The 15,736-nt window shown below is 34.5% G+C and overlaps 1 protein-coding gene across 1 annotated transcript in view; it reads right to left on the bottom strand.

The window, feature by feature from the left end:
• EYS (eyes shut homolog) overlaps positions 1 to 15,217 on the bottom strand; it is a 718,119-nt gene extending 702,902 nt beyond the window's left edge. Inside the window, exons 1-2 of the mRNA XM_065730862.1 lie at positions 14,503 to 15,217; positions 12,377 to 12,490 (exon numbers count right to left, since the gene is read on the bottom strand). Of these exons, the coding sequence (XP_065586934.1) occupies positions 12,377 to 12,490; positions 14,503 to 15,217 (829 nt within the window). The remainder of the gene's footprint in view (positions 1 to 12,376; positions 12,491 to 14,502) is intronic.
• Positions 15,218 to 15,736: the final 519 nt, after the last annotated feature.

Here is a 15,736-nt window from a genome sequence, read left to right on the forward strand (position 1 = left end):
TTTATGGGCTGATTATATTTTTATTTTAAAGACATATTTTTAAAATTCTGAAGAAAAAAAAACAATAGGGACATACACAATTTAGTTTAGCAAATGCAACTACTACCATATTTCTCTGGATGTTGATGATATATCTTAAAGTTGGTTTTGTAAATCTGACCTACTATGTGAAAAAAGACAGAAAAAGATTAATTTGTGGGGACAAAGCCAAGGGTAATAACATTTTCATACAAAGAAAATATTTATCTCATTATCATCTGTGTGCTGGTATGCTATTTTCTGTGGTATATAGCAGATGATAGGTAGTAACTAATCTCATTATATCTCAGATATAGTACAAGCTCTTTCTTGCTAGAAAATACTAGCTTACTTATTTTACTGCTGAGCGCAAATCATCAGTGATAGTGCAGCTTTTACTTCTTATAGTTACCATAACAATTGTATTATCAAGTTAGCCTTCTATTGTTCTTCATTTCTTTCTCTTAAACATTTACGAAGGACCTTTATTAATTTTGTAGTTCTTTGATAAATATTAGTAAAATCTTATATAATCTTTAGCTTACCCTACAATGCTAACTAGTTCCTCTATTTCTTTTTCAGATGTGGAGGCCATTACAATATTGTAAGTTAACTAATTTTGTCCTTTTTTTTCCACAGCATTTCTTCCAATCATTTTAACTGCCATTTTCTATTTTCCATTTAGGACTCTTATTAAATGAACTGACAATACTACATGATATTAATAGGAATATATTATGCTCAAAACATAATGCTTATTGGTGGAAAATATTTACTTTGTAAGTTCTAAGGTGAATAAAATAGTCTATATAAATGCAGAATTATTAGTCCAATTACAGTATTTTTGTTGCGACAAAGACAGGCAACTAAATAACCTTCTGTTGATAAAAAGAGGTTACAGTTGCTTATAAAGAATATACAAATTAAAAAAAAAAACAAAATACTTCTTTGGACTATGGAGTCCCATGCCCTTTTAAAAAAAGCACTATGTCATACAATTCCTTTTGTAAACATGAACAAGAATTGTTTTTGGGGAGACGGGTTCCACTTGACAAAGCAGAGCAAAGGCTCCATTGTCAGTAGCTGACCTAAGAAGGGAGAGTTTTAAACTAGAAAGAACAGAGGAGGAATAAAGATACCAAATACTCCATGAGGGAGTAATGGGCAGGGTTGACAAGCACAGGGCCTGGAGTGATGTGAATGAAAGGGAACACAAAATCAACAAACACAGCCTAAATGGGATCACCTCTGGTGTTTTGCTTTGTAAGTAAGGAAGTGCCAACAAAGTACCACTATGAAAAATAAGACAATCCCTAGTCTCTTTATGGGAAATCAATATGCAGGGGTGCCTCTCTGGAGTGCCTGTACACTAATGCACACTGCATGACACATAACATGAGAAATTTGAGAACTTGAGAGACAAAATAATGGCTGTATGGCTACCAGTTTGCTGTTCTGTCAAAAAGATGTTGAGTCAACTCCCATGACTGGAGTTCTTCAAAAGGGTTTTTCAGATTCTTTAGGAGTACAAGGAAGACAAGGAGAGGGAGATGCTTTCCATATAGAAAGCATGGAGATCAGTCAAGGGAGTTGATGCAGAGAGAACTAAGAGCTTTAGTTAAGGATTAAAGAGCAAAACAGTATGGGTGACACTGTAATTGACTTGCTCACCAGGCTTCTTTAGATGCAGTCCAGGGTGTTGCTGGCTCATGTCCAACTTTCCATCCACCAGTACCCCCAAGTCCTTGTTGCCAGAGCTGTGCTCAATCCTTACATGCCCCTGTTTGTACTGATAGCAGGGGTTGTCACAACCCAGATACAAGAACTTGCTTTTTGCTTTGTTGAACCTCATGATATTCACTTGGGCCCACTTCATCCCATCCTTCAGGCATGCCAACCACATCACACAGCTTGATGCCATTTGCAAACTTGCTGAGGTTGCACTGTATCCCACCACCAATGTCACTGATGAAGACATTAAAGAGCACTAGTCCCAGTACTGAGCCCTGAGGAACACCACTCATCACTAATCTCCAGCTGGACATTGAGCCATTATTCATAAACAAGGATGGGCTTGTTTGAGATGCAAAGGTAAAAGGCAGCCTTGGCTGCAGTGACTACGTAGTGATGAAGTTGAGGGTCCTATGAGGAGAGAGAGATAAAAAAGAAAGACCACAGCAATGGATTTCAGGAGCACAGATTTAGCCTCTTCAACTATCCATTGAAGAGTCCATTGGGATGTAGCCATGGAGGGTAGAGGGGTCAGGGAAGACTGGTTAATATTAAAATATCCTCTCCTTCAAGCTCAAGAGTGGTAGATCCTAATGACCAGGAAGTCAGGCAGAAATGCTAAGGAATTCTGCATGAATGAACAATTTGCCTCTGGCAAAAATCAGGCACAGAAATGAAATGTAAAGAAAGTGGAAGTAAAGACAGGTAACCTGGGAGAAATACTGAGGTACTATCCAAACACAAAAAGACTCAATTAGGAAAACCCAAGTTGAGCTAGAATTGAATCTGGCCAAGGATGTCAAAGGCAATAAGAGCATTAAAAAGTGCATCTGTAACAAAATGAAGTCAATACACATTATAGGCCCACTGATTAATAAGGCAGAGGCTTGGTGATACAAGGCAAGGCCTTTTCATCTCAGACTTTATCAACAGTCCTAGGCTCTGGAGGCCAGGGTGTAAGAGGAATAAGTCAGGGAGTCCTTAAACAAACTGGACATAGACAAGAGTACAGGCCTGATGGGATGCACCCACAAGTGCTGGAAGCTGGCAGATATCATTGTGAGGCCATTCTTAGTAATCTTTTCTTGATCACATTGGAGATAGGCAAAAGCTGTCTGGATGTGATCCTAGGCAACTAGCTCTAGATGCCTCTGCTTGAGCAAGAACCATATGAACCAGATGATCTCAAGAGGTCCTTTCCATCGTTCTGTGATTCAGTGATTCATTTTAAAATCTCAGGTTGCATGTTTCACAAGTTAAGTTGTCAGTTTTACTGACCGTTCACAGTAGAAAATTAGAGAAGTCTTTCAAACTCTGGAAAAAAAGTCATTGCATCCTTACACTGTTTAGCAAGATTACAAAAATAAAATTATCTCCTGTTCATTCCCTTGTGCTTTGTTAGTACAACTTCATTTTTCTTGCAACAGGGTAAGCATAACTTGACAGCATATATTCTAATTATGTTTCTTATTTAATGACTGTACTTTGTAAAGGTGTGAATACCTCTGTATATCAGTTGAAAATACCTTGAGTAAAACATCATGGGATTGTTGTTTTCATAACGGTACTGTACTGCTTGTTCTGCATGGGTTGCCTTGTGATTAGCCAAATACTTAAATTTTCCTCCCCATCTAGTGATGAGCTTACACTTCAGATTTTTTTTTTACTTATACTCCTTAAGAGTATAATATTTAGAGCTTCTATCACTCCAGTTTTGAAGGTCACTCAAATCTTGTAAAACTTTTCTAATTCTCCTCCTTACTGACAAAGCATTCTAAATGGAGTCTTTAGCAAATCTCATTACTACATCTCTACTTCTGTACTCAAGATATTAATGGGTTGATATTGTCATTGCTGCTCCTGTCTCATGCATATTTGCACAGCCCACTACCTGAAGAATCATTTCCAAATGTGATCATCTTTTTAGACAGTTGCATGATGTAGACTTGCAAACCACAGTTCTTTTGAACATATATTGGTGAATATGTTTGATTGCTATAGTTATTTCCATCAACATCTATCAGGGTGGCCACTGTTCATTTTCCTATGAGGAGCTAAAGTAATTACTGCAGGTATAAAATGGTTCATCATAGTAACACTTATTTTTGTGAACAGGTAAGTGGACAGATACTATGATTTCTATCATCATGTCTATTTTTATTGTTATTAAAAATTTCCTTTTTCATTAGATCTCCTTTTGGTTAATCACTTTCTGTTGGTACATGCTTCATACAAAACTACAATTCATCAGTAATGTGCATACTACACAAGTTACTTACACATACATAATTTCATTGCAAATGTATCCAGTAAATAAGCCTGGGTTTTGTGCACCTGAGCTGTACTCCTGGCTCCTGCAGCATCCTGTTAAGTGACTTTTGAGGTTTAGCTTTGTGTTTTTCCTTTCTGCAGCATTTGTTCTCTTCCCAGCATTAATATTATTTTTAGTATTTCTTTAGTCACAATTCACCAGTTTTCTGCATGCTTCCTACACTTAATTTTTCATATCCCCTAGTGTGTTTTTTTTTTTTTTTTTGCTTCAGTAAGTGTAATTTATAACTCTGTAAGTGAAATAGCAGCACAGGTAGAACCAAAAACCCTATTGTATTCTATGCTTTGGTCTTCGAAAGGAAATGGAAATGCTTCCGCTATTTTTTGTCCACTTCTTTTATTCCTCTTTTAATAAAGATTATTTAAACATCATGCTTTGCAGCTCTAAGAGATGCAGCATATATCTTTCCTTTAAAAATGTATTCTACAGAACTCGCTACTTCATAAAAACATAATATTGAAGACATTCGATCCATTTTGCATCTGAATGAACTAGAATTAAAGTTCAAAAATATTCTCTTAACCCCTCATTCCATGTTAAAGTTGTTTTACTCATGCCCTTTTTTTCCATAACATTGTACAGAATATAGACTAGACTGGTTCAGGTGGAAGAGAACTACATGGACCATGAAGTCAAAATGCCTGACCACTTCAGGGCTAAATTAAAATTAAAGCACATACATGAGAGCATTATCCAAATGACCTTTGAACTGTGAGAGGTATAGGGTATCAACTGCTTTGCTTAGAAACCTGGTAAAGTGATTAAGCACATATATGGTAAAAGCACCTAGAAGATAGCATAGAGATTGGAATGATTGGGAACATAGAATCACCAAGGTTGGAAAAGACCTCGAAGATACAGTCCACCCATCCACCTACCACCAATATTTCCTCATTTAACCATGTCCCTCAGTACAACATCTAAACATTTCTTGAATATTTCCTTGTTTTTTTTTTTTTTATTTCCTCATATTTTCACCAGGGACAGTGACTCAGTCACCTTCCTGCAGCCATACCAGAGTCTAACCACTCTTTTGGAAAAGCAATCTTTTGAATAGACTAGGCTAAGAAAGATACAACTGAAGAGAAATATAGTCATCTTCAATTACATCTAAGACTGTTGCAAATAGGAAAGATTAGGAACAACATAGAAATAACAACAAAAGGTAATAATTTATGCCAGTCATTGTCAGTCAATTATATTTGTGGTGTTTACATGCTATTATTTATTTTAGCACTTTACAGATGCTGTTACTTTGAAAAGTCTCAATTTAATACATAAACATCATGTATGTTTTTTTCAAGTAGATCTATTTTTTTAGAAGACCATTTTGACAAGAGTTAATTATGTAGTCATCAACAGTATTAGGGTATTAAATATTTCTTGCTTTTAAGAACTTGTGGCAATACATTACACAGCATGGCCGTTACCTGCCTGTGCCTCCTTTAAATCACAAAAACAAAACTATTTGCAATCAGTTGTTGAAAAATAGCATGTAAATATGCAGTTCAGCCAAATGTACATCATTAACATCAAAAGAAAACCTCTATCAGCACAGGTAATTTACCTTCTAAGTTGAAAAAAATCCAGCCTACACTACCTGGATGCAAGAGAAGACACAGAAAAACTGCATGAGATTTTTTGATGATCTAAAGCACAAAGCCGTAAATGTGTCTGACTATACTAGGTACATTAGATCTTTTTTATTCCTTTTTGTGAGTCTTTTTTTTTTTTTTTTTTTTTTTTTGCACTCAAATGCACTTGATACAGAGTAATTTGCCAGGGAAATATAGAGATAGCAAATTAACTAATCAGATGTATAATGCTCTGATACCATAATGTAACTAAGATACTGAGATCATCAGTAGTTGTTATGAGTCACGTGTTTGACTGGGACAGTGAAGTTTTCAGAAACACAGGAGTATTGAGGATTGCAAAAAGGTACCTCATTATAAAAAAAACCTTGAGATATTACAGCATGACAAAGTGAACAATGAAATGTTGTAATGAGCTGATGACTACTGTCAGCTTGTAGTCAGTTATAATGACAGTGAGACCTCTGAGATAGTCTAATCTTTTCCTGCGTTTTTCCCTTATATTTCTTTCTTCCTTCCTTCCCTCCATTCTCTCAGTTCCTCATTCAGTTTCCTTCATTTTCTTTCCCTTCCTCCTTTCTTTCATTTGATAACGTTAAAAAATATGCACTAAAATATTTAAAGCAAAATAACAGGCTTCCTACATCACATATGCATACATGCCAGCACTTTTTATAACTCCTGTATTAACCATTAATTATAGGTCACGCATCACGTGACTGTATCAAGCAATGTCCATTCTTGAGGCATACATTCTGACTGCTTTTAAACTATGCCCTTTTTCTGTTGTTGTAATTTGTTTTGAACTTGAGCTAATTACTAACCATAAAATTAGTATTCCCTCATAGTGTCCTGATGATAGCAGATGCTTGTCTAGTCATGATTATGGTTTCCTGAAATACAAAAAGGTATTTGCACTGCAAGGGCTTATCATTTTTATCATTTCATTATGATATATGCATCAGTGCAGTTGAGTACTAGGATCAGTAGGACAGTAACTATATCATTAATGAACTAATTTGCTCTTTAGGACTTATTTCAATTTTCATCACTTATAAGTTAACAGTCAGATGGTTTTGATATCAATGCTGCCTCACATTACTTCTTAGTATGATTTAAGATACTAAGATACATTAGTATCTTCAGTCCATTATTCAGTCAAATACAGATGAGAGCAGTTTGATCGCTGTTCTCAAATATCCCATTTGGTTCATCCACCAATGTAAATTCTCCTTGTTTAGACTGAAATATCCAAATTCTTAGATATTGCTTGCATCTTTATTCCTCATGGATTTTGTAGACTTTAGGCACTTTCCAATAGTGCCTCAGAGCATCTTCTTTTACCCCTACTGTCATAATATTAAGGGTTTATTGGTCAAATAAAAACTACTGTAGCTCCTACAATATTGGGTTCATTTTTCTCTCTATTCAGAGCAATTACATCAAATACTTGAGAAGAATACAAACAAGAATTCTACGTTCAGCCCACACACTCATTCTTCCCTGTTCTCCAAACTTATCTGAATAGAAATATGTGTTCTAAGATAGATATTTAGAGAAGACTTATGATTATATGCTAGGAATTGAAATTAGATAAACATCTTTACATTTCTGCATTTCCTAGCATAATTGTTTTAAATAGAAAGTGAACTATAATTGCATTCAGATTCAAATGAGCAGAGATTTGTAAAGAGAGAATTGTTATAAACAGTTCTGTTTAGTATCTGAAGAGAAAAATGGGACTGAGAAAATAAAAATAAAAAATGCATTGCTTTGCATTAGTAAACATACTACCTTTCAATGGAAGTACAAAAAATGCTGAAACACTGAAGCTATATCCACAGATATATTATAAAAACTTCACACGGTTTATAAAAATTCTCTAAAGACTCAAGATTTTGTGCTATCAAAAGCTAGTCAAAACTCATTTATCTGATCTTCAATGTCCTTTATTGTTTCAGTGATTATGTAATCAGTGTTTGGTGTTTTTTTTTTTCTCTTTATATTGCCTTTATAAGATATTCTATCTGTGATGCCACAGGCTTTACTTTTTATAGGACATTGAAAGCACAGTTTTGAAAGAGACTCGTTTTCTTTATATGTGTGTCTTTATATGTTACTTTTGGTCTAACATAAAATGAATAACAACTTGATATACATCAACCTAAATTATACTAGAGATTAAATTAAGCTTGGAGTGAAATACATTTAACTGAATAGCAATGATATTTCTTTTTTTCTCTCGTCCCTTTAATTTCATTATCCCTATATAAAAATGCAACTTGTAATTTATTTTAGAAAGTTTACTTTTCGTATATAGGCATCTAGAAAAGCTATCTGTACGTAGAGAAAACACAAATTTCTTCCTTGTAACTTATGAATGTTTAGATCTTAGTTTAGATCAGAGTGTTTAAGTCTTCTTCATAAGAAATCTCATTTTTCAACTTTTTTCAAATGTATCAGTTTAAAACACACTAGTAATATAATCTACTGACTGAAACTGATGGCAAAAATCACTTCAGGCCACACAGTAATGCATCCAATTACTTTCTCTCTCTTTTTTTTTTTTTTATCTCACAGTTATTATTTTTTTGTCTTTTTTGTTTTTGAATGCAATCTTACTCTCTCAACTGTAACATCAGCCATAAAATTTTAAGGAAGTGTGAAATAGCTTATGGCCCTGATCCAACAAATCACTTAGAAGAGAATGCATCTGGCTCTAGTCATACAATTGCATATGCACTTATATCACTTGTATAAAGCTCTGTTCTTTTCTTGAAGTATTTATATGGAACTTCCTGTGTTCCAGTTTGTGCCCGTTGCCGCTTGTTCAGTTGCTATGCACTGCTGGGAACAGCCTGAATCACCCACTTGATTTCTACCCTTCATATATTTCTAAGTGTTGATGAGATCCCCTCTTAGTCCTCTCCATGCTGAACAGACACAGGTTTCTCAGTCTTTGCTTATAGGAGAGATGCTTCAGGCATCTTTGTAACCCTATGCTAGACTATCTCTAGAAGCTCCCTGTTTTTCTTGAACTGAGGAGCGCAGAACTGGACACAGTACTTCAGATGTGGCCTCATCAGGACAAAGTAGAGGAGCATCATCTCCCTTGACCTCGTAGTCTCTTAATACACTCAAATATACCATTGGCTTTCTTGGCCACAAGAGCATACTACCAGCTCATGGCCAATTTGTTGTCCACAAGGCACCTACGTCCTTTTCTACAGAGGTCCTTTCCAGCAGGTCATCCTCTAACCTGAACTGTTGTGTGAAGTTATTCCATTCCAGCTGTAGGACTCTACAGCTGCCCATGTTGAACCTTATGATGCACCTCTCCAGCTATTTAGCCACTTCAGGACCTGATGAATGGCAGCACAGCCTTCTGTTCTGTCAGCCACACTGCTTCCCAGCTTTGTATCAGCAGGGGAATCATAGGGTTTCAAATCACATAATAAATAAGTAATAGAAAATAAGTAATTTTTTCTTAACCAAATTTTTAATATGACACTGACAGTACTCTCAACAAACTGTCTGCTTTTACAAAGATGCATTTTTCCTCATCAATTCCATTCATTTTCTGAGATCAGTAATTCTTCATATTCTACCCTACATTTCAAGAGCCAAATCATTCACTTCATCACAGCTCAAGTGTACATCCCTAGTGAATTTTATAATCAGCATACTTAAAATCTGTACACAATCCAAAAGTGTTAGCACATTGTCATCTATTTTAGATTTACTTTAGTGTTGACAGTGTCACTTTTCTTATAACAGGTCAATTTATCTAACTGCAGAAATACATATTTTTATTCATCTCATTTTCAGTAATCATTCCTTTTAATATATATATATATATTTATATATATATATTTTTGCTACAATTCATTTTGTTAAATGCTTGCTAGTTGGCATATTGGATTCAGTGAAATGTACAATTTACTCTCCAAGGTCTTAACTTACATTTAAACTTTCAAAGATCAATGGAATTTGCTCTGACATAAATTTTAATAATAACAAAAGTTGAGTGCAAGTTGACTAATACCTATAAAGTGAGCAAAAGACCACTGACCTCCTCAGTATTTGAAGCTATTCTAGTAGTTAACAGTAAGCTACAGGAAGAATATGTTTGATGTTATCCTAGTGTGACCGTATTTGTCTATCATAAAGCACTACCATATTTTGAGTATACACTTGAACACAGACAATTATTATTAATTAATGACGCTTTTCTATCAACAAAAGGTAAGGCATTGTATGACGCAGAAAGCTTAATCAAAATCAAGAAATTGAAGAGTGCAGTAGAATCATGCATAAACGCTTAAGAAAAATTCTGCTAAAACAGATAAAATTCTTTCAGACTAGCTCCAATAAGGCTTTGTTATGTATCTGTACTACTAGGTAAGGTTGATGATCTGTATCACATTTAGGAACAAGATTAGGCAGTTTATCTTCATGTCTGAGTCATATGTGACTGACATATAACATCTCTGATATGCAATAGTAACATCACCTGGAAAAGAGTTGAGTCTCTTAATCATCAGATCAGAGAGGACAGGAGCTGCTTTAGGAACTTGTAGAACATGCAATGAAGCAAAATGTCTATTTTGTAGCTATATTTAAAGCACAAATCATCCATTGTGACAGTTTATGCTATAAATATAGCAAAGAATAATGAGGATTTGTGAATCTCTAAAGTTTGAAATATCTACTTTACACATTCTATAAAACTGATTAAAAATTAGTTATAAATGAAATGGTAAAAAAGAGCAAAGAAAGCAAACCAGATTGAATTGCTTTATAGAAAACTTTTTATAATAAGAAATAAATATGTTTATGAGACTTGAGACAGGTGAGAATTGCAAATGCTTATTCTGGATGAGCTGTTACAGATCTCACAGTACAACTGAGAGAATAATGAAATATACATGAAATTATGTGATTAAAAAAGTAATAACTTCATTGAATAAAAACCCAACAAACTACAGTGTGCATTTTCTTCTACAACACAAGAAAAACTATGGCCATTTTGGTGTCATTCATAAAAATGCCAGAAAATTTGACCATACTTTCTCCATTCCAGTGACACTGAGTAGTTATAAGGACTTCATAACCTTAATAAAGTATTTATATAAATTATAATATGTAAATAATATTTTAAAGATTATTTTAGTACCAAGGATTATCGTCCTCATAATCTAATGCTTTCTCAGAGTAACTGTCATCCTTAACAGCAGAAACTGTCAGTCTGTTAAAAAAAATTAAATTAAATTAAAAAAAAAGTGGAAACAATTAAAATAGGCTGAGAAGACTTGATGCCTAATTGCTCTCTTCCCTTCACTTTCCTACATCCTTGTTGCTGTCAGCTCTGTTCCCTAAAAACAATTAAAACCAAATTCTGTACAGCACGTATCTCTTCAGGCTGACATCACTCCCTTCCAAGAAGGGATTGACACACTCAACCATGTGCTATGTCCACACATCTTTTACATACTTCTATGGCTAGGGACTCCACCACTTAACTAAGCAGCCTGTTCCAACGTTTGACCATTCTGTCCATGAAGAAACCCTTCCTTATATCCAGTCTAAACCTTCTTTGGAACAACTTGTTTTCTTCTGTTTTCTCTCTGTACTCTGCCCTGATGAGGCCGCATTTCACATCCTGTGTTCAGTTTTGGGACCCTCTCTACAAGAAAGACATTGAGGCACTGGAGCACGTCCAGAGAAGGGAACTAAAGTGGGTGAGGGGTCTGAAGCACAGGCCTTATGAGGAGCACATGAGGGAGCTGGACTTGTCAAGTCTGGAGAAGAGGAGGTTCAAGGTAGACCTTATTGCTCTCTACAACTACCTGAAGGGAGGTTGTGGTGAGAGATTCAGGTTGGATAGTAGGAAGAACTTCTTTACTTTTAATTCCATATCTCAATGTACTGCGTTATTTGCATTTGTTTTTATTATTTTCCAGGGATAAATAATGTTTCCATGAAACATTTTTAGAAGTTCTACTGTCCTTGCGTATTCTAGCTAACTTTATACTTAAATTGCTATTCCTAAATAATGTTCTTTTGAATATTGCTCCTTCTCCTATACCAACACAATAAATCTCTGCTGTGAAGTACAAGAATGAACAGCTTTAAATTTGAAGGCTAACTTCCATTTATAATGGAATGGTGTGGATAAATTTTCTAATTTAATCTTTTCTTGTAAAGGAATTTTCTTTGAGAAATAAATAACAAGAAAACTGAATAGCTTTTTTTAAAATCAAGAAACACCACTAAATCATGAAATTGTTGACTCTTTAAATTATTTCTATCTTATTTTTATAGCACATCTATTAAGACGGTACTGAAATTATGAATATAGGTGTTGTGAACATTCTAAATCATCTAGCAAGAACTGATCCTCAATTCTTAGAAAACCATACTTGACAAACAGTGAATTGATTCTTGAAGATTATGAACCTTTTCTTGTCATATTGCCAACAAAAGGAAGGTCCTCATGGATGGGAACTAAGTATCAACAGCTTCTGTCATTTATACAGTTTTGCTTCAGTACAAGGGTCCAAGAAGTCTAATATTTTACATTACAAGATATTTTTAAAAAACTGAGGAAATGTAAAACAGTACAATAATAAACTAAAACAGACATTTCATTAAAGAAAAGGTCCACACCATTATTACAGCAAATAAAGTTGTGTCTTACCTGTAAAGCCCTTGTTACATTCACAAATAAAAGTGTTTGGAGTAATGTTGCTGCAGTTACCATTGAAACAGGTATGTGGCTGGCACTGTCCAACTATTTCTGTACAATTTTTACCTGTTTAAAAGGAATAATAGGAACATTGAACTTAAATATTTTATTTTTTACTCTATATTTCAAAATTATGTTAAATAACATATTAGTTGGATGGGTAGATATTAGTGCTAATATTGGTCACAAGCTTTCATAAAGTTACTGAAGTTCTAAAGAATGGTACAAAACTGTTTAGTTTCATTAATATGAACTAATGTTTATCTACCTTATCTACTATATTATTACAAATTCATGTAGAAATTAAAATCCAGAAATGATATTAATACAGCAGGTATTGGTATTTTTGTTTGTTTGATTTTTTTTTCCTGTGTTCTTTTGTTTTACATGAATATAGCTTACGGTTTCTTCCAGCACAAAAAGTAAAAATTAAAAAAAAAAAAGCTGTTTTCATGTGGAGTCCAACTTTTGACTAATTTTTTCCTAATACGCATCTTTCTGGGAATTACAGTATCAATTATCATTTATGCTATTACAGCACATGGAAATAAAAACAAACATGAATTTGCTTGCTACTTGTATTTTTGTTGTAACGTTATTTTCTATTCAGCAATTTTCCCCCTTTCTAATACACTTTTTATAATGGGAAATGCTTTTACTTCCAGTACTTTTCTGCAGCCATGATATGATGGTTTAATCTCGCAGTTCTTGTTCTCATACAGTTTATTTACTGAATCAGTATCGTCAGAACAAAATGATGACATGAGCCAACACTGTCCCATATAGGAGAGCAGAATATTTTGAGCATTGCTTAATGATAGCATTAAGCATGATTAGTTTTAATTGCTTATGAATATTTCCATGAGTCTGAAAAATAGTAGCAGGCTTTTTGTTATTATTATTTTCAAAGAATTTTACATGGCCCCCAGAAGTCACATAAGAAATGGGAAGCATTTTGCTATTTTCTTAAGTTCTAAATTATTAAGAAATATTTTTCTCATAACATTATATAGCCATACTTGCATAATCAATTAGCAAATGCATTGGTAACTGAACTATTATGCAATTTGAAAAACACGTAAAAATAAATTACATCAAACTTTACATAACCTTTAAATTCTGTCTGTGTATCTCACTCATGCCTGACTCATCAAATGTGTTTCCTAACATAGCATCACAATTGAAAGAGCACAGAATAGCAGCCACTGAAGGAAGATTTACTAAAATTCTGTCCCACAAGTACAGTCAGATTTGCAACAATCCTTTTGATAACAGTGATTACTTCTGGTACTTTCTGGTCTCCCTAGCTGCATTATTCTGAATGCAGGAAAAAAAAAATATCCATAATTTACATCATCTTCTTTTATTTTTCCATTAAATAAAGACAATGACTGGGTAAGAATGCATATAATCATATTGTACTCTGACAGCAAACACAAATGTTATTCCTTAGATGGGTTTCAGATAAATACTGCAGCTTTACAGAGATAGAACTCAGTGTTTGTTTGTTGAAAGGTTGTTTTCTTTTTTTTTAAATGTGAAATACTTTATTTGGTGATAGCAACAACTGTTAAACAAGTATGTCTAGTAAACTTATTTGGAAAGGAACTTAAGTGTAAAAAATAAGGAAAAAATATTTTGTTTCTTCTTATTTTTTTAATTATTATTTTTTATTGAAGACAGATTTTAAAATTTTAAAATTAAAGAATTTTGTTTTTGTTTAAGAAACTACTTTTGCATGGGCTGACTTCCCAACAATTTCTGCTATTTTGCATAAGAAATTATTTTGCTGTGCAAACAAACAAAACTATTACTTGCGTTTTGTGTTTATGTGGGAAAGAAGCATAGATTATTTTTTTTTTAATTTTCTCTCCACAGTGCACGTAAGAACACAAGGAAGTAAAAGCTTTGTTTGAACGACAACCTAGTTTCCTATGGGAGACTACAGGCAAAAGGCACCATGCATGTATGGCAGGGGCAATGGACTATCCAACAGTACAAAACCATTGCTAATGACATGCACACTATTTTTAATTAAAGAATATAAATAACAATTATTCACAGATGGAAAAAAATACCTGAAAACTCTGGAGGACAATTGCATTCATACAAATTTCTGGTATCTTCAGATTTCTCAGTACAAGAGGCATTGTTATGGCAAGGTTTAGTGGAGCATACATTAAACTTCTGGCAGAATTTTCCAGAATACTGTGAGAAACAATGGCAACTATACTGTTTTTCCCAAACATGGCTTAAACATCTTCCATGCTTGGAGCACAATGGTGCATTTGGAGACTGCTGACAAAACTGCTGCTTCACAGTTACATTCAGACGAAGGCCCATGTCACACAGGCGTGGGCCTCTCTTTTGCTGCTCAGCAAAGTAATGAACTCCAACACCAAGCCAGGTAGGGTCAACTTGGTGCAGTCCTCTTATCCGGCAAACAAAAATCTGCTGCTCTTGAAAGCCAGTTTTAGGGCAATTCATAAATTCTTCCTCGGAAACATTTACCAAATTCATTCCATAGGACTGAAAGGATGGCTCAGAAGAGATGAAGAGACTATCACCTAATTGAAGCTGTACAGGGCATATCTGAGGGACACTGAGACTGTCTTCTCTAGTAGTATTTTTAGTCATATTCCAGCATTCCGTGTAAAAGTCTGTGCATATATTTTTCCTTAGTGTCCACTCCATTACAACAGGTTTAGGTTCCTCTCGCCACTCAGCAATTATCTGCCTCTCACATATCATCTGCCCCTTTACAATGCAGAGCTGAAGAAAGCACAACACCATGTGAGCTGTTGATTTTGGAGTCATTCTTTCAACCGGCACGTCTTCATTCACATCTGCTTTTTATTACTGAAGATGGATTTAGATCACCTATTTCCTATGCTGTTTCTGTATTTTTCTTCGCAGCCTAGGAATTCAAACAGAGAAAAACATTTCTGTTTTCATGCTAAATACAGTAGACTGTCAAAGCTTCGTTAAAAAATAAATAAAAATAGATACAATAAAGCAGGATTGACATGTAACAACACCAGTCAGAACTCTTTTTCTGGCATCCCTCAGATTCCCTCTTTTTCTTTCTTTTGGGGGGACTCACTGAAAGATCCAAAAATATTTTTATGTACAAAGCTTAACAGTATGTAGCACCTGCCTCTGATGAAAAAAAAGCAACATCTAGTCAGCGCTGTATGCAGAACCAGACTACAGACAGTCTGATGAAACTGTGTATCACTATGGTAAAAACACAGAACAAGCATTTGCAGCACTGGAGGGGACGGTCAGTGAAGAATGTTCTAGAAACATCAC

This window comes from Cyrtonyx montezumae, unplaced genomic scaffold (genome assembly GCF_038088225.1).
Source record: "Cyrtonyx montezumae isolate F1298 unplaced genomic scaffold, pur_monq_1.0 scaffold_13, whole genome shotgun sequence".
Classification (NCBI taxonomy): Eukaryota; Metazoa; Chordata; class Aves; order Galliformes; family Odontophoridae; genus Cyrtonyx; species Cyrtonyx montezumae.